The 20125-nt window shown below is 37.3% G+C and overlaps 1 protein-coding gene across 5 annotated transcripts in view; it reads right to left on the bottom strand.

Annotated features, from left to right (window-relative positions):
* Nucleotides 1–20125, bottom strand: part of AIMP1 (aminoacyl tRNA synthetase complex interacting multifunctional protein 1) — a 46405-nt gene that overhangs the window by 22912 nt on the left and 3368 nt on the right. Inside the window, exon 1 of one of the 5 annotated variants that reach the window (XM_074866886.1) lies at nt 10717–10882. The exons of 2 other annotated variants lie outside the window; for them this stretch is intronic. Coding sequence is in view for 2 of the 3 variants with exons in the window: in XM_074866888.1 (XP_074722989.1) it covers nt 7548–7600 (53 nt within the window). In the remaining variant the exon portion in view is untranslated. 2 more of the 5 variants (XM_074866888.1, XM_074866884.1) reach the window with 2 other exon arrangements.

Genomic DNA, 20125 nt, shown 5'->3' with positions numbered 1-20125 from the left:
TCAGGTGGTTACCCTGAGCACATGTTGAATCTCAAAATATGTAAAAAGAAACAAAATCACAACTGCCTGCTTCTCCTCTCTCCCTCTCCCACATATACACTAACTCATCCACAGTAAGAGGGTAAACTTTCACAGCTCCCCACACCTCGACAGCATTCTTCATTGCACAGCTGCTTTGATCCAAACCATCACTGCTCTTCACTTTGTGCTAGCTATGGAGGAATCAAGTATTTCTACAGCAAAGCCAATCCTACTAACCTTTAGCAAAGAGCAGATAGAAATCACAAGATGGCCCAGATAGCATAAACATATGCCTTACAGAGAATGACATGTTCATGAACAGCCTCCAACCAAGACTTAAGATTAGGCAAGGAGCCACTACGGGAGAAAACAGAAGTCTGCAAAAAGACATGTTTGTTTTTCAGTTGAGGTTCTCTGTTCAAGTTAGAAGTTTGTCATTAAGAAGCAGAACCAGTGGGATCTGCCTTATTCTAAAAGTTTTCAGCAATACAACGGTAATTTCTTCCATGCTAAATAAAGTTCATTAATTTAAACTATAGAAAGCATATTTAATGGCAATTCCTCTTCCTAAGCCTTTGGTCTTAAGTCTCAAGCAGCTCTCAAATCAAACTCCTTTTCTTCTGTGAGATGTCTCAAGATGCTTTATTGTGGCCAACTTGTATAGCAAAGTGTTCTATTTTCTGTAAAAGATAGAAAGTATCAACAATCACTCTGTTTCTGCAAGAAGTGTGTTCAATGACTTCTATCTGAGCATCTTTTTTGAGTATGGTCGTTTCTGGCAGACAATCTTACAAAAACCCATAAATATAACAGAACATGCCAGCTGCTTGCCAGATTCTGCTTTACCATGCTTTGCACTTCTATGAACTGTCAGGACACAGTGAATCGGATTTAAGAATCTCACATCACACCTTTTTATTCTGCAAAGTAAGGAACAGTAGTGAGCAGATCAAAACAGAAAGAAAAAAGAATGGAACTCTTATCTTTTGCTAAACCAAAGTATCAGTGCAACTAGGAAACTGTTGTAACTTGTCCCATCTTGTCCTGTCAGAGAATTAACAATGTCAGCTTTAACAATCAATGCTCTCTTCCAGGTTTCTCCTAACTTCTGATAAAATATTCTAGACCTGATGCTGTAAACATCTTTGACTAAGATTAACAATAGCTGATTTGATTTCACATTTCTGGTAGAAAAACTTAGTTTTCAAAACTATGAAAATTTAAACTATTAAAAAAACCTGAGGAGAGCTACAACTGATTAGTTCTGAGATCAAGTTTTAGTTTTGACTTTATCATCTCCCTACTTCACTCTAATTAAAGCACAGATCAGCAACAGCTCTCAATTTGTCATTACGGAGGCAATGGTCTAGAAATAGTTACAAGTTTGCAGTGATATAATTCTATTTCTAGAAAATTTTGGAAATAAGCTATATTCAGTAAATTTCATGCCCTTACCTATCACTACCACAAAAGATTGGGTGTTTCACTGGTTTTATATCTGCTACACATTGTATGCAATCATGGCTTTTACACTCAAATATTCATTCTCAGGAAATGCAATTCTAAAGATTAAATGTTTCCAGGCTTCAAAAGACAGAGAAGAATCAGATTTACTGCAAAACACAGGTTTTCCACAGTTTTATCTGTAGAAAAATCTAATTCCTCAATCACAAAATAAAGTAAAACATGAAGCTGTTCACAAACTGTTTTCAAAAAATGTGCCTTTTAAACCAATATACAAATAGGCTAAGGTATCAGTAAGCAGCAGTGTAATGCTGAGAAGGAAACAGAAGTATCTTCGACATTAGCATTGCTTGAGACTGCTTAAGCACAATCAAAGCCCTGGTTTCCTTGTTACAATGGAGCAAAAAGACACAGTGCGCCCCATTACACTTAAATATCATTTCACCCACATTTAAAAGCCAGGCTCAGATCAGTTAAGATTTAACTACCAGCTCATCCATCTTTCAAAATTAAGTATGTTGTTAGCTCTGTAAGGGAAGAATGTAGTAGGTTTCCTGAATCTCACCTTGTCAAAGTAAGTTTACACAACTAAAAAATATGGTTTAAGGCCCTAAGCAAATGCATGTAAACGATCAAAACATAGATGTCCTTCTCCACATACAGCAAAGGAGACATACCTAAGTATTTTCGGCAGAAGAATGGCAAACACTTGAAAAGCAACAGCTAGCAACGACCAAAAAAACCCCAACCAAACAACAAAAACCCCTCAAAAACCACCCAACCCAAACAACCCCAAAAACCCACTGTATTTTTGTCAAAATTTTGAGCAATATTGATAAATTGCAGTGTAAAAAACTCAAAATCTAGAAGTTATTGTCAAATAAATCATCATGGAACCTTATTTTTGACTCCAGTACTAGATCAGTGATCCCCTACCAGGTACTAGAAACATGGCACTATAAAAGACCAAATGAAATTTTAACTATTATCCTTGTATTTTGCTAAAGAAGGAATGCTCTTTTTAATATGAGTAAAATGGAATTACAGACTAAAACATAAGAGGGTATTGTAAAGTTTGGCAATACAGTTTTGCAGACTTCAAATTGCAAAAAGACATAAGAATTCTATCTTCCTCATTCTCCCCAAACAGGTGATTGCTATAACTGGGGCTTTAAACAGTTTAACAGCCTGATGGGGTTTTTTTGAGCACTTAAATACAAGTTTTAAAATATTCATCAACTATAAACTCCTGTGTAGTTAGTATTGAAAGCAATTTGCCAAGCAGCAAATTATTAGGCAAAGTTGTACATTTCTGCCATATGTTATTTCAACTCACATCTTTTGCACTGAGAGAGTCAGAATAATTGCTTTGCAGATTTCCAAACAACTAACATGTCTAACACAGTCCATTCAAGAAGCAATGCCAGCCCTAAGGAATGATTTGCTAGCTCTGGAGGCTGCAGTTCAACCCTTCTGGCTGCCAGATAAATCAGGTTCAGTCCCAGCTGCAGACAGGTCTTTTAGTAGCCCTAAGAGCCTACCCCTCCCTATTTTAAATGGACGTTAAGTAGTAAAAACACACACAACCAAACTTTTTCATATTGAAAAACACTGCAGCATGAAAGAGATTTTTTTAAAATGTGATGGAACATTGCACAAAAAAAAGGCCATCCACTGATACCAACTGTGAGGCAACAGAAGTTACTCAGTAATGATTATTTTTAAACACGAAGACAGGTCTGGTACATTTTTTCCTTTAAAGACAAAGTCCCAAGCAAGTCACAGCATTAATGAGATAGCCAAAATCAAATCTATGAGAAGCAATGAATGAAGAAGACAGACATATATTAGAACAAATAAAGGTAAAAGCATGAAATTTTTACTTTACAAGTATTATGACAGGCTTAATTTGAATTAAAATGGAACTCTTGGAACTGTTTGGTAGAGATCATTAGAAACTGAATAGTCAGAAGTAAAAATTATTGTAGTCTTTTGTTGAAGTTTGCATTTCAAGACTTAGATGTGAAAGGGCTCAAACCAATGAATTTCTGATTAAGACTAAACTGTGATGCATGAAAGTTTTGCATGTGTTTGTTTCCCAAGGACGACTCAGCTGTTTTCCCTAGGCCTCTTTGTCTGTCTAGAGGAAAGTAACGCTCCCTATGTAACTCACTGATAGCAGACTCCAAGCCTTCAGTGGGCACTTGGGCAATCTAAGATAAGGGGAACTCGAACAAAAAGGACAGAGAGATACTATCTAGGGAGGACGATCTCGTCGATCTCGTCGATTTAGGAATAAGACACCTGGACTTCACTGCGCATGCTCTGAAAGAGCAGACACGGTGAAGACCACGTACTTCTTCCCTCGACCACTGAAGACCCTCACTCTATTTCTACTATGCATGCTCAGACTATGTAAATGAATTCCGGGAACTCATTATCATAAGACACCCCTTTCCAGGAAATCTAATGAATATGTACGATTTGGGTGTATGTAAACTGATGTCCCTTGCTAGTTCTTGGGAGCCCTTATGGTGGAGAATCCCCAGGATGACGCCAGCGCTGCTAATAAAGAATACCTGCTTAACAGTTCTATTGGATTCTGACTGTTAATTTCTTCATTTCAGATGCCAGCCACAACATATTAATTAACTGCATCACAATTTAACGCGCTGCAACATTCAAAGGGTTAAGGTAAGTTAAGAGTACTTGCAACTTCATTCACATCCTGGCTGTAAGCTGGTGCTAAATTTGTATTCAGACAGAAGTTTTCACTAATGCTTGTCTCAGACCAATTCTGAATTAACTTTGTACTCTTTCCCATCTCTGAGCAGACACCCCAAGGACTAAACAAAGCAGAGACATAATTACAAAGAGTTCTGTCCAGGTTAAGACAAAAGTCAAGCAGTTTGGATGCAGTTTGTAACAAAATTTTTGCCTTCAGAGCTACCAAAAATTTTCAGTAACAAAGACTGTATACAAAGTTATATGTAACTTATTTTATTAATCTTAGAAGACTGCCCAGTAATTCAACAGACATGGAAGGTTCACAACATGGCTCAAGAAAAGCAACTTCTTTGCACTACTTGACTTAAGCCTTAACAAGTTACACACCCACTTACATCTGCCAGGTCCCCTGGAAGTTCAGTAGAGATTCATCTGGTTGCGCTTCATAGTGCAGTCTGAAATTTAAGTAGCAGCTCATATGCCAAAACAGTTGGCCAGCCTTACGTATTTTTTTAGCAGTGTATACCTTTTGGATCCCACCGCATTAATATTTTAATAGTACTATCAGAATCTTATGATAAATGATCACCACGTGCAGAAGGAATTCTCACATAAATCCCATGATGGAAAAGATGCAACACCCACAACATGCTACCTTGCTTCTTTGACCTTAAGCACTGATTTCCAAACCCAAAATACATCCAAATCTTTGGAACAGAAAGCTTACATCAAAAATTGACACGGTTGGTTTGGGGTTTTTTAATTTCTAAAAGCTTAATTTTCCGAATTACAGTGTATCCAGGGCCTTTCATTGAATATTAAAAAGAAAAAAAAAAATTAGCTGCTACTCATGCTTCAAAGTATCTTCATAAAACTTGCTCAACAGGTGATGGACTTCACAATTACAGACACACACATATGCCTATAAATTCAGAAATATAAGTGGACTCAGATGCATCTGGACAACCCTGCAAGGTCAGCATATGCCACAGGAACTCAAAGAATCTGTACTGTGGTTCACTCTCTAGGGTTTTACTGGGGAGTGAAAGCTTTAGATTACTGTTATAACTACAGAATAAACTACCCATAAATCAGATAGCAGAATAATAATCAGAACTACACCAAAATCTATCTGTTGATACCAAGTAGAACACTTTTTCTTGGGTATTTTATTGAATTTTGTAACCTTATCCTAACAAAGTGAACATTCACACTACCTCCTTAATTAAGAACAGGCACAGTAGTTACAAAAAGGTAAAGAAGCAAGAAACATTTACCCCCTCTCCCTAAGACAGGTCTCACTTGAGAACAAAAATACATTTTAAAAGTATCTCTCAACATCCAATCTTTTTCTTTCGGGTTTGTCAGAGCAATAGGTATAATAACCCTTGTCAAAAACCCTAGCTGCTAAAAGTAAATTTTAAAGATTCTCCTCAGAAACTCAAGAGTTTGATATTTTATGTCAGCAATAGTCTGCAAAATAATTATATTGGTTAGGTAGTTCATAGGAACGTTGATCTCCCTTTTCAATTTTAATTCACAATACTTTTAATGTCTGAAACCTGCCTACTAGTTATCTTACATAGTTCAATGTTGGTAAAAAATCTTGAAATTTGTTACTTTTACATTAATATTGGCTTTTCTACACGTAAAAACAGTATCTTGTAGCACAGCTAAAGAAAAACAGGATTTAACCATTCAGCTAAAGCAAGTAGTAAGGTTAAAAAGTAATCATTATTTATTCATGAAAGCCTTCAGCAGGTATCATGCAGATGTACAGCAAAAAAGTGTTCTCTAACTACAACTGCGTTAACAATTGCTGGTATTTACTGAGGCAGAAACTTTAGGTATTCTTTTATGTGGTCCAAATAAAAGCTGAAGAAAATTAAACCTGAAAATGTGCGTGTTTGTGTGCACATGTGTCTGTGTGCAATCAATGCAAGAAAAATGACAAATATCTCTTAATGGAGAGCAACAAAGCTGTCAAACAAAGCTTTACCGGGAAAAGCTGTCCTTGCAGAACTTTGAGCCTGCGGTTTCAGTATCTTATTTACATAGGCAAAACCTTCCCACACAACGACCCAGTTTCATTCATCACACAATTGTACTTTCTAGTGTTGAATTTACTCATGTAATACAGGAGAATGATATTTTAATGAAAATCTCCTATAAAGATACTAACTTACCCTGTGCGGAGAAAGTTATTTATTCAACTGTGAAGAGTCTAAAGTAACTTTTAAATCTAAAGTGGGCTGACAACAACTAATCCTCAGCAGCCAGAAGCAGTTACATGTCACTTCAAAACCATGTGCCAGCAGTATCTACCACTGCATATTCCTGGCATCAGCCTCAAAACACAGGTCTTTCCTTTCATCACATACATAAGTTGAAGAGACTTAAAATTCCTAGCAAGCATAACATCTACTTAGAAAAATCTCCAGATATAACTAAAGTATTGTATCTAACTACCTTTAGGATCAACGATTTTAACTTGTGTGGTAGAAATATACAGACTATTTTTTCCCTTTTCGAGTTAAAAGAAAAAAACTCCAAAGGAAAATATTTCCAGTAGATTTACATATCTGCAGATGAAGACCTCACTATTCTCAGCAGGAAAACAACCAATTTCTGAAGCAAAGACTCTACAGCAATCATGTCAATCATTTCTAAACAAAGTGTGCAAAGTAATAATTCAAAGGATACTTGAAATCAAAATGCCAGCTCTCCTTCTGCTCAGACATGAACATTCACCAAAGGGTTATATTATTACATAGCTATTTCAGATCTTCTACTGATTTGAAACAAGTTTTTTACAGAAAGATGCCCTTTGTATAAAAAAAACCCACCACTTTTTCCTGTACAAAAAACACTGCTTGTATTGAAGGTTTTTTTTCTTTTTAAAATGAGAATCATTTAAGTCTTATGAACAGAGAGCCACCATTCAGATTTTACACACTAACTTCACATTTTGAAAACCAAATCAGTTTGCCAAGACCAATAAAGCAAATGTAAACCCCATGCAAACAAGACACTTTTGAGTATCGTGGTTATTCTAGCTGACACACAGAAATGACCTTCCCAAATCAAAGGGGGCAATCTTGAAAGCGTTATTTTTGGCTGAGTTGTTTTCAATATTCTAAACTAGAGGGGAACACGAAAAGTTTTTTGAATTATCTTTTATCATCCTGTTATAAACGACCAGGATTCCAATCCAAGAAAATAATTGATTTATTACAAAAGACAATAAGCAAAGCAGCGCTGGGTGCGTAGGGAGTCTCTGCTCCGCCAATACGCACACTGAGTTCTAAAAAGCAGCGTCTTTTATACTCTGGTACCATCGTCTTAGCCAATCTCTTTTCGTCAGATAGTTGTCCTGTTCTTCTTCCATTGGGTCATTTGAGTTGCTGGGGTACCTGTCCTCCTCCTATTGAGTCTTTTGAAAGTCTCGAAGCCTTGGTCTCCTGGGGCGCTTTTCTTCTATTGGGTCTTTTGAAAGCCTCATGATTCCATCTTCCGGCAGGCTTTTTCAAACAGCAGTTATATCAGCTCTAGGAGGGGTTTCTAGGAAGCGATTGCATATCAGCTCTAGGAGGGATTTCTGAGAAACGACTACATTGTTCCACGCAAATAGCACACTTTATATTTTACCCATATGTATTCAAACATTCTTCATAATTATAATATAGGTTATAGTGATCACAAATCATTTCAGATCCTCACAGGGTACCATATTCTACTTTTACAATATTTCAGACAGCAAGATATTATGGTTTGACATTTACAAATCATTCAAGCGTAATGTACCCGCCTTGCTTAACTTAGCAAATTAGTTACAATGGTTTATTACAGTCCCCTCTTTTTCTTTTTATACCTCAATTTGCTGGTTAAGCTTAAAAATAGCTTCTTTAGCAGCCCCTAAAAAGGTGGCATCTTCTAGTTCAGTCTCTAATCGGTGTTCTTCTTGTTAAGTCAGTATATTGTTGCCTTAATATCATGAGTTGGACAGTTTCAATTCTGTTCTTAACAAGGCTAATTAATTTGCTTAAGATACAAGGTCCAAAAGTGAGAATTAATAACAAAATAATCAGGGGTCCCATTAAGGTTGTTATTAGAGTGGTCATCCAAGGGGATTGACTAAACTATGATTCAAACCAGCTTTGTTGAGCTTCCCTTTCCTTCTTTCTTTGTATAATGCCCTCATGCAGCTTGGTCATGGATTCCCGAACCACCCCAGAGTGATCTGCATAAAAGCAGCACTCTTCTCCCAGAGCTACGCAGAGCCCTCCTTGCTGTAAAAATAGTAAGTCCAACCCCCTTCTATTCTGCAAGATGACCTCCGAAAGAGAAGTAAGGGACTTTTCTAATAATGTTATTGATTTTTCAATTCTTTCTAAATCTTTATCAACTGCAGCCCTTAAGGATGATAATCCTTTATGTTGTTGAACTAGAGAAGTAATTCCAGTCGCTGCCCCGGCAGTTCCTAGACCTATGAGGGTCGCAATTGTCAGGGCAGTGAGTGGTTCTCTTTTCCTTATCCTGAGGTGGTTGTTATTCCAATATTTAAAGACAGTCTCTTTTGAATGATATAAAATTCGAGGCATGACTGTTATTTGTATACAAAATTCTTTGTTCTCATTAAACATAGTTAGGGACAAACAGGGAGTCAGTCCTGTCTTTGAGCAAATCCACCATCCCCCTTCTCTTGGTATAGCCCATTTGTTTCCAACTTTGTTTAATCGTTGTGTTTTATTTTCACACAAATTCTTTTGGTTTCTACGTACTCTTCCTATACATGTCCCTTTCCCTCTAACTTGTTGCATAGTAAGCCCGATTTTCTTTTTATTCCATTTACATTGTTCTGGCCTATCTTCATTACTTAGGCTGTATGAAACATTAAGTCCTATTCCTTCGTATAAAGGTGGTCTTACATCATAACACAATCAACATCCAAGAGTAGCGTTAGGATTGGTACTGTTAAGGGCTTGGTACGCAGTTTGTACCAATCGCCATAAGGGGTTAGATTCTATGTGTCCAATATTTTCTTGGATATTTCTTGTGCGTCTCAAAGCAGTAATATTTTCCTGGGTATTCGTGATGTTAGCTTCAAGGTTATCTGCTACTGTCTTATTCTGTTCAATTTCATTTGTTATTACCTTATTCGGGCCTACGGGTTTAGGTTTAGGTGTCAGTGGGACAGGTCTTTTCTGGATCAGGATTAATCCTCCCCTATCAGTTCCAGGTTCCCAATATCTAAGTCCCCATGTCCTACCAATTATCCATGCTGGATCCTCTGGCTGTAAGATATCGATTTTTAAATGTAGACAATTACTATGACTTATTGAACCTCCACTGAAGTCATGTCTGGGCGGATCACATCCTTCGGGGCCCCAACTTGTTTTTAAGAACTCATCTCTCGTTGGAGGAGACCAGGAAGAAGCGACTGTTTCGCAGCCCCAATAAGCACAATAATAATGACTGGGTTGATTACAATATCCTTTTCCAGGGTTGGAAGCAGGGCACAAATAATAGCCTTTCAGAGTTAAGCATGGCTGTATAGGCACTAGCTCACAGAGTGAAGCAGTAAAACTGGGAGGGCCTACTGTTGCGTTTCTTTTTATAAAAATTGAGTCTTCCCATCGGGCCAAGATCCATTCAAAAGGTTGGTGTATCCAATCATTTGTTACACTTCTGATATAGATTAGGTATAACAACACTAGAATACTACTCATATTTTTATGCATTGTCTTCAGTCGTAGGCTGCTAGTGGATGTATTTTCCAGATTTTATCTCCACCGTTATACCCCTCTGTCTCCTTCGTCTACTCCTTTGCTTGGAGCAACGAGGTATGAATTCTTCTTGACAGCAGTGGTATTCTTGAGGAGCTATTCTTTTCAGCCATAAACTTAATTACCTGAAGACACACAGTCTATTCTGAGTTTTATTCTAGGTTCATAATTGCCAATCGAATTTCAGAATCTAAATTTGTTGATATTTCCACCTATTTTGTTGTTGTGCCCGCTTCCAAGCAAATCTTGTGGCACACTGTCTCAAGACTTTGTGCCAATCTGCTTCATATACTTCCCAAGTTGTAGGTATCAGCAACTCCCATCCACAAAACAAGGTATAAATCTCTATTTGAGCAAATTACTCTCTACTAACTATGATATTATCTCGGCATTGCATACAATAAAGTTGCCTTTTAAATGAAATACAAGACCATTTTCTATTATAATTTGAACATTGACAAGTAACCCAACATGAGTGTCCAGAAGTAGGATGTTTTATGCATGGAATTTCCAATATATTTTCTGATGCGGGCAGTTCAGGTATATCAGTTTCTGTTTCGCAACAGAAAGGATGGACCTGTGGAGTTCCCGTTAACTTATATAACCCCGCTCCCGCAGTTTGGTAAGGTATCCTTTCTCTCCTCCAAGGTGCAAAATATACTTTTTGTAAAGTATCCCTAGGGGCTATCTGGAGCCACTGGTATAGACTATTTCTTACTTCCCTTCTAGAGTGGGTCATTCAGTCATCTTCTGGTCTTTCCTTATAGTCATTTGGAGACTTCCCGGTTTAGATACCACAGTCCATTCCGTTGAAGGCTGCTTCACTGGTCCTTTAACTCGAGTGGCGTGAGTCCAACCCTTTTCAGCTGTCCGTACCGCAGTCTCTGTAGTTAGAAGAACAAGAAATGGTCCCTCCCATCGAGGGGATAAGCTATCTTCTTTCCAACTTTTAATTAATACCCAATCACCTGGTTGTATTTTATGTATTGAAAATTCGAGAGGGGTACTTTGAGCCACCAACCCCTTACTTCTTAGTTCTTGCATATGACGGTTCAAAATTGTTACATATTGTTGAATTGTAATATCATCCATTATGGGATGATCAAGGGGTAATCCGTGAGTATAGGGTATTCCATACAACATTTCAAAAGGTGAAATCCCAGTTACTGAGTTTGGCATGGTCCTAATGTTTAATAATGTCAAGGGCAAGCACTTTATCCATGACATCTTAGTTTCAATCATTTATTTTGATAATTGCTGTTTCAAGGTTCGATTAGCCCTTTCCACTCTTCCAGAGCTTTGGGGGTGCCATGGAGTATGGTAGTCCCACTTGGTTCCTAAGGCTGTAGTGATATTTCTAAGAATTTTTGAAGTGAAATGTGACCCTTGATATGAATCAATTACTCCTATCATGCCATATCTCGGGATGATATTTTCTAATATTGTTTTGCCACTATTTGTGCTGTAGCCCTGGTAGTAGGTATGGCCTCTACCCACTGGGTAAGTTGGTCTGTTATAACCAGCAAGTATTTATACCATCCTGCCTTAGGTAATTCAGTATAATCTACCTGTATCCTTTCAAAAGGCCTATGGGCCAACGGTCTCCCTCCTTGGGGGGTCTGCCTCATGTTTTTTATTTATTCTTTGACAGGTCATACACCCTTGAGTTTCTTATTTTGCTATTTCAAAAATCCCTATACATCCATAAAATTTTAAGAACTGGTCTACTAATGCTCTTGTACCCCAATGAGTCTGTTGGTGTAATCTATGTATTATTTTTCTAGTAAATCCCTTAGGCAACATTTCGCATCCATCAGGAAGTATTCATTTATTTCCTTTTAATCTCACCCCTAATCTTTCATATTTCTTGGTTCCAGTTTCAGGATATATTTTTTGGTTCTCAACGGATTCCCCCTTTTCCTCGGTTGTAAATTTATCAACAGTAATCGTTAGGAGTGCTGCTCTTTTTGCTTCTTCATCAGCCAAATTATTCCCTCTAATTTGAAACTGTAATCCCCTTTGATGTCCTTTAACATGGGTTATAGCTATAGCTTTCGGTTCCCTGATAGCTTGTAATACTTGTTTGATTAATTCTTCATGTATTAGCCCTTTTCTTTGTATATTTATTAAACCTCTTTCTTCCCATATTTTTCCAAAGGTATGTACCACTCCAAAAGCATAGTCTGAGTTGGTAAAGATGGTCCCTTGCTTACCTTTTAGTCTTCTTAATGCCTGTAATAGAGTATATAGCTCACAAGCTTGGGCAGACCAACTTGCGCTTAGGGGGCCCGATTCTAATACTTCCCACGTTTCCCATTTATGATTGCATACCCTGATTTCCTTTTCCCTTCTATAACCCGAGAGGATCCATCTACAAATAAACTTCTCCCCTTCCTCTAGTTCTTCTTCTTCTAAATCTGGTCTTATTTTGGTTTGTAATTCTACCATATCAATACAATTATGGTTTTCTCTTTTCATTTCTTCCCAGTCTCCATATAGAAATTGTGCTGGGTTCTGAGCCGTTGTGGTTTTTAAATTTAATTCAGGTGAAGATAACAGGATTGCCTCGTATTTTAGTAGCCTATTATCTGTTAACCACTTTTCCGCCTTTTGTTGGAGCACTCCTCGAATGTCATGTGGAGTATAAACTATTAAAGATCCCCCAAAAGTTATTTTCCTGGCCTCCTCTACCAAAAGAGCCACTGCCACTACAGCCTTCCAACCACTATAGGTTGGCCATCCTCTGCTAACAGGATCTAGTAATTTGGAAAAATATTCTATGTGTTTTTTACTTCCCGCCCAGTCATGTGTCAGAACTCCATAAGCAGTATGATTACCAGTGTCTACAAACAACTGAAATGGTTTGTTCAAGTCTGGTAAATTCATGACTGGAGTTCTGGTTAATATTTCTTCTAGATGTTTAAATTTTTCTTCATCTTCTACGGACCATTTTACTACTTCCGTGGTCAGCTTTTCGTAAAGAAATTTCACCTTTTCACTAAATCCTTCAATCCATTGTCTACAATATCCCAACAGACCTAATAACTGTCGAATTTCTCTTTTTGTTTTCGGGGCTGGTAAGGCTAAGATTCCCGCTATGCGGCCAGGGTCTAACTTCTTTGTACCTTTGCTAAGCCAATGTCCCAAATATTTCACTTCAGATTCTACAAATTGTAGTTTGGATTTTGAGACTTTTAACCCCTTTTCTCCCAAAAAGTTTAACAACTTAATACTATTTTCCTTAACTTCTCCTTCAGACTTTCCTGCAACTAATAAGTTGTCTACATACTGTAAAAGTTTCACTTCTCCCTCACATTTAAACGTTACCAATAGGTTCTCTAATGCTTGGCCAAACAGATTTGGTGATTCTGTAAAGCCTTGAGGCAGCACTGTCCACCTTAATTATTGTTTTCTACCAGTTTCCGGATCTTCCCATTCAAATGCAAAATAGTCCCTACTATCTTTTGCTAAGGGACAAGCTCAAAATGCATCCTTTAAATCGATAACACTATACCAGATATAATCCGGCAGAATTTGATTTAATAATGTATATGGATTTGCTACCACTGGGAATCGGGTGATAGTCCTCTGATTGACTGCTCTTAAATCTTGTACTAATCGATAGCTACCGTTTGGCTTCTTAACAGGTAAAATTGGGGTATTATGAGGTGATTTACAAGGTTCCAATGTTCCCCTTTTTATTAAGTCATCGATCGTTGGTTTTAATCCCCTCCTTCCTTCAAGAGGAATGGGGTATTGTTTTCTTCTTATTGGTTCTTTGGGATTTACTATTTCTATCTTTAATGGTTCAATGTCTATTTTGCCAATATCTCCATTATTATACCAAACTATTGGATTTATGCATTCCTCATCTTTTTCTGTTAACTGATATAATTTTACCGTAATTTCCCCTTTTATTACTTCCATATTTATTCCCAGTTTAACAATTAAATCCTGTCCCAATAAATTGTTTTCTGCTTCTTCAACTAAAAGAAAATGCCCTATATAAAATTGACCTTCAGATTCAAGTTACACATTTTTGATGATAGGAACCCTAAAAGGTTCTCCCTTCGCTCCCACCACTAGTGCAGTGCTTTTGCTTACTTGACACCCTGTGGGTACATACTTAAAGGTGGATCTTTCTGCTCCAGTATCTACCAAAAATATAACTTCATTCCCCTGGGGACCCAATTTTAGGTTTATCAAGGGCTCAGATGGTGACTTTGTCCCCAGGATATATAGCCCCTGACACCCCTAGTCTTCATTCTTACACATCTCAACCAAACGGCATCTCTTATACTCACGACTCCGTTGTCTTCGTTCGGATTTTCATGCACCAGAATTACGGGTAAAAAAAAATTTTTTACTGCAGTTTCCTTTCCAATCCTGGAGCTCCAAATCTTTTGCTTATTGCCTTTCCCTTTTGTTTGTTTATCTCAAGGGGCGAGCCTTGGCTGGTATTTTCTCAGGCCGCAAGAATTAATTTGCGGGGCGCCTCCCGGGGAAACCCAACCCCGGATGCCACCCGGAGATCACGTCGGGGTCACCAATTTTGTTATAAACGACCAGGATTCCAATCCAAGAAAATAACTGATTTATTATAAAAGACAATAAGCAAAGCAGCGGAGCAGAAACTCCCTACGCACCCAGCGCTGCTTTGCTTATTGTCTTTTATAATATATAATTTTATAATAAATCAATTATTTTCTTGGATTGGAATCCTGGTCATTTAAAACAATCCCTTGCAAAACTCTAGCTGTTACAGTGCAGTGCCCCCACCTTCTTCTTCCCTCTGTTAATTTAACATTGCATACTTTTATGAATAGTTTCTCACAGAAATGTTCATGCACTGGTACTGAAAAGAACTAATTTAGGAACACCACTGTTACTAAATATCTGGTTTTATGAGCACTTGATAACCCAATTTCAAAGTAAGTGTACTCAGTAGCCCTTTTGGGCACAGTCCAGAATAGCAACACGGTTATTGAGTTAATAGTATGTTCGCCAAGGTAAACTTACGGAACGCATCTTCTATAAATACTTAAGCACTGCTTGAGAGAAAGCACAGCCATATTTTATCTTTTAATGGTACCAAAAAAGTAAGTAGTCTTGTAATTGCCCTTCAGAACCTTCTCTGTAGTTGTATGTAGTGAAAATCATTTGAGGTTCACATCTTTTAAAACTTCTAGGATGAAAATTTTCCCTTCTTTTAAATACTAGATCTGTGCAGAGAGAGAGAGGAAAAAAAAAAGCAACAAACAAAACCCTTGTGCACTCATCTTGGACATTGAGAGGGCTGATGTCAGCTATTAAGACTGACGGTATCTGACAGAAAAATACTCCAAGCAGCTTTCAGGGAATAGCAGTATTTCATCTATTAATTCAAAGCTTCTTTTTTTTCCATAGTTTAAGACAAATTGAGCTAAATTCTAATTTTGCTGTGTTCCAAATTATTCTATTAAAAATCCAACCATTTAAAACCAATTATTTTCAATTAGAATGTCTTCATTTAGCATCTTCAAAAAGTGCAAATTGCAGGTAAGTTCTCAGTTAACTATAAGCTATATGTAAAGGAAAAAAAAAATCTGTGCCTAGCTCTTATCACTAGCATTACTTTATAGACGGTCATATGGATGTGAAATTACTTACCTACTGGGACACAGCAGGGTAATTCAACCCCTAAGAAAAGATTAACTTCCCTGGTGTACAATTTGGTGTCATATCCTAGCTGGCAACAGTGACTTCCTTAGTGTGTGACTGTTATCAATTACTAGAGCACTTCACACAGGAGGTTTCAAACCTTACCGTAGGACAAGCATTAATGTGAACTTACAGCCTTCACTCCAGAGCAGCTGCTACCAAGCCATAGTGCCTCTTGCGTGCCATGCGCAAGCCCATGCACTCTTGTGGGAACAGCAGTCCCTAGGTGCCCCGGCCAACTGAGCTGCTGAAATGACCTGCTCACTTATCTTCAGAGTCTGAAACAAGATGCCACTACAGAGCTGTATATTAAACTGTAATTGAGAAACACTCTGGGATAGAAACCAGATCCAATAGCCATGGATCGTTTCCGAGAGAGGGTCCTGAAGTCAGAGACTAATCTTTAAACTATTAATTCATACTCAGTTGAAGTTATGTTGGGAAAGCTCCTGACGAGAAGGAAATGGAAATAAGTCTTCTATAATGGGTAGTCTTATGCCAAAAGATTGTACCAAATGATCTCAAGAAGAGATTTGTTAACTCAAGGCAATTTTTTTATAATATTTTACGCATTGCCAGACGCTTTCAAATGTAAAAAGCATCTCAGAACCTGTCTGCATTCAGATAATTAGGATATAAGACAACACACCAGGGAAGCAGTTATGAGAGAATTCAAATTTCCTCTAATCCACCACAGAATATCTGTCAGGTTTTTTCCAGCATTCTGAGGAAAGAAGAATGGGTTCTTCCACATGAGTAGTGTTTAACATTAGGATGATGCTTAAATATAGTATATATCACTTTCTAATACGAATTCTAGTTTAAGCTTCCCTCTCTACAGTTTTTGAAGTCAAGGAACAGTTTCTAGGCTGTTATATAATTTATATAAAGTGGCATAAAAATTTAAGAATTGTATACAAAGTTGAAATGTAACAAAATTGTAAAAGCTAGGTCAGCAGAAGGTATCTCTTTTCTGGAATTTCTCTCTAAAAATTGTACACAGCAAAGAGGAATTTATCCAATTCCCATTTCAGTAAGATATCTAAGTAATTTTCTTTAGAAACAGCAAGTGTCAACAAGTGATTACAGCTGCTGCTACAGACTCCCACTGATGCATTTAAACATGAAAATAGATCCATTTCAGACTATCATGACTCTGGGTTGTAAATGTAACCTAAGAGAAACCTTATCTTTTATCTCAGTAAGCAGAGATGATTCTCTCACTTATCCCTTTAAAAGTAATTTATACTTTTATTAATAATGTTCACACTCCATATGGACAAAAAAAGGTTTTTTGGACCCTATCAGAAGGCTACTGACCAACTGACAATATTCTGACAAAACAGAATGAATCAAAACAAACCACAAATGTGCAAGTGGACAACTGGAAGGTGCTCCACTCCAAGACTTTGAAGAAAAGATTATTCAGATGGTGACTTGTTTCCTAGTTACTTTTATCCTCCCATTCCTGCCTCAATCCCACGGTAGGAGACAAAATTTGTTGGGGAACAGAGGAACAGAGCTAAGGACATTCAAGAATAATAATATACATGACAAACCAGGAACAAGTTCTTCAGTGGTCACAGACTACTGCTAACGCAGCTCACTCTTAGACTGTAAGCAGCAGCATTAGAATTATTGGAGTAGATTAATTACCATAGCAAAATAAATAGCATACAAAAGAAAAAACGAGCAACTGAATTGCTCCTCTTCTTTTCCATTTGAACCAGTTATTTATAATATTATATTGAAAACTGAAATTGAAAATTATTTTACAAGCTAGCAATAATAAAGTAAGAGGGCACTAAGATCTGAAACAGCCACCATCTGCCAGTCCTGAAAGGCATGCCATTTTTAAGATGGTTTCTTGGAGGGCAGGGGGGAAGTCAAAACTGGCTTTAAAAAGAAAAAAAAAAAACCACTATAAATTACACTGATTTCTTTTTGTGTTGGCCAATCACCTGGTATTACAGAGTATCACCCAAGAGCAGGCCACGACTTGCATCACAAGTAACTAACTGTTTCCTAGAAAAGTGAACAAGGATCTGGCACACGGAATTTTGTCATCACGAATGCCAGTGATTGCCATGCCTAAAACCACAGCTGTAGTTGCACGCTGAATTTATAAGCAATTGTCAGAAGCACAGAGCATGCTCAGGCAAGGAGCTTTTCTTATTTAAATATAAACATGTATGCTTGGACAGTTTAGAAATACTCAAATGAATATCGTGACAATCTCAAAACATCTGAGCCATCACACTACCCAAGCAAAATAAGCACTTTTTTATTATGCTAAAAAAGTGCTTTACCTTGTTCTGTCTATCAGACCTATTCAACTAACTGGAACCACAGGGGCTAAATTTTCAGGAGGGAAATACCTGCCTGCAAAATGTTTCATGCTTGTTATGGACTTCACCATTAGAAGACTTTATGGCTCAAAAAGTGTAAAGGCAAATAACTAATGAATTAATGAATTAACACCACCCCACAAACATTACAGAGAAGAACAACTTCTCACCTGGGAATCTATTCCCTTGCCATGCCCCTACCCTCCAGTTTAAAGGAAAAAAAAAAAAAAATCAGCTCAAACTTGTAATTTCTCTAGAAAAGAAGTGTGAGGGAGACAGGAGGAAATAAAGGAGAGGCAAGTCAGGAAAGGCCTGACTGGCCACATTTTATTATAGGCAAACTGTCTCAGTCACTCAAGAGCCTTCCCACTCACACTGCACTCATGCATACTCAAGACCCCCCACAATTACACAGATACTTGCTTTTGTTCAGACTCTCCTTTCCTGTCTCTCAACTTTTTAAAGACACTTCAAAGAAGATCAAAAAGCTTGAAAGAAGTGTAGTTGTTTAGTCTATAGAAGAGAAGGTAGATGAGAGACTTGGTCTTGGTCTTCAAACATAAAGAAGTTGGTACGAGAATGTGACTAAACTGTTCAACAGATCTACTGCAAACAGGAAAAAGCAAGGAAGATTTAAGTTAGACATCTGGAAAACTTTCAAGTAAGAGTAAAGGACTGAACAGGCTACCTATGGACGTTGTGGAATATCCATCACTGAAAGGTTTTAAAAACAGGTTAGGCAAACATCTGCCAGAAGTGATTACGGTATAATAGATGAGAATGAACTTGAGATCTTTGCTCCTCTTCTGCTAAAATCTTTTCATTACACCCAGTGTTACAAAACCAGTAATACTTCCCTCTTTTACATCACTGTGTTTTATTTAAGTTTAAAAAACATCTAGTAAAACCTAACCTTCTAATTGTGGTATTTCCATATGTTCCTAGTGTGACTATTTGGGAGAACACCACACATCAAAGATTTACTAACTATGAAAGCAGGATAAATAAACCACCTGCGAGGTAAAACACCAATGTATTAATTTTACACTCACTCTGAAGAAATTGACCTCTAACATCATAATGCAGACGTATATTTTCCTGTTTTCCAAGAGACAAAAAATTGTGAAAACTTTAACTGATGACTTACTGATCTGTGGTCACCAAGCCTAGTCAGTAAACCATTTTTCAGTTTTTGTTTAAAAGAATTTTTTTAAAAGGAAATCACTTTCCCAAGCACAAAACCAGATTTTAATATTTATATATATAAAAAAAATCAGAACAATGAAAGCAGAAGGCTGCTTTGAGAAGTATCCAAATCTTTTTGAAACCATGTTAAATTATGAGTAAGAATGGCTTCCACCACACTGAGGGGAAAAGGCCGGAGACTTCTTTTTTCCTCCCTACTGCTTAATACTAATGTAACCATGGAAATAAAAACTAAGCATCAATTTCCCCCTTACCCCTAGTATGACAGGAAATCTAACAAGGGAAATGTTTCTTGGTGATGGTAATAAGAATCATACAGGTAACTGTTTAGAAGGAGAATAAACAGGGGTTTCCAAAGGTCTCTGCTGGACTGACATCATATAATTCATATCACTACAAGAAACAGGAGATGCTATCCACTTTGCTCACATCTGATGTTCCTAGCAGCTGCCCTCTATGCTGACCTCTGAGTTTTATCTGTGTTGTTCAGCATTTCACATTCCTTAGGTTTTAGGAAACACTGCCTTAGAAGAGACAAAAGTGAATGAATTCATTCACATGGCAGCTGTGACATACAGAAAGAAAATCATAATGAGAAAGTTCAAAAATATTATGATAGATACCAGATTTGTCTTCCTGTACACTTGATCAATCCTTCTTACGACAACTGGTTTACATTATTTTTATTACATAGATACTTCCCCAGTATGCTTATGGACACTTCTAAAGTAGGAGGGATTTGGTGGGTACACAAGAACTCTACTTTTCACTCTTGGTCTAGAGAGGTCTTAGGTAAAACTTATCTCCTGTTTTGTACATTTTTTTTTTCACCAATCCAAGATCCACTATTCATTCTGATGCCATTATTTGAGT

This window comes from Strix uralensis, chromosome 4 (genome assembly GCF_047716275.1).
Source record: "Strix uralensis isolate ZFMK-TIS-50842 chromosome 4, bStrUra1, whole genome shotgun sequence".
NCBI classification, from domain to species: domain Eukaryota; kingdom Metazoa; phylum Chordata; class Aves; order Strigiformes; family Strigidae; genus Strix; species Strix uralensis.
The sequence above is the reverse complement of the archived record's forward strand: the minus strand, read 5'-3'. Positions and strand labels throughout refer to the sequence as shown.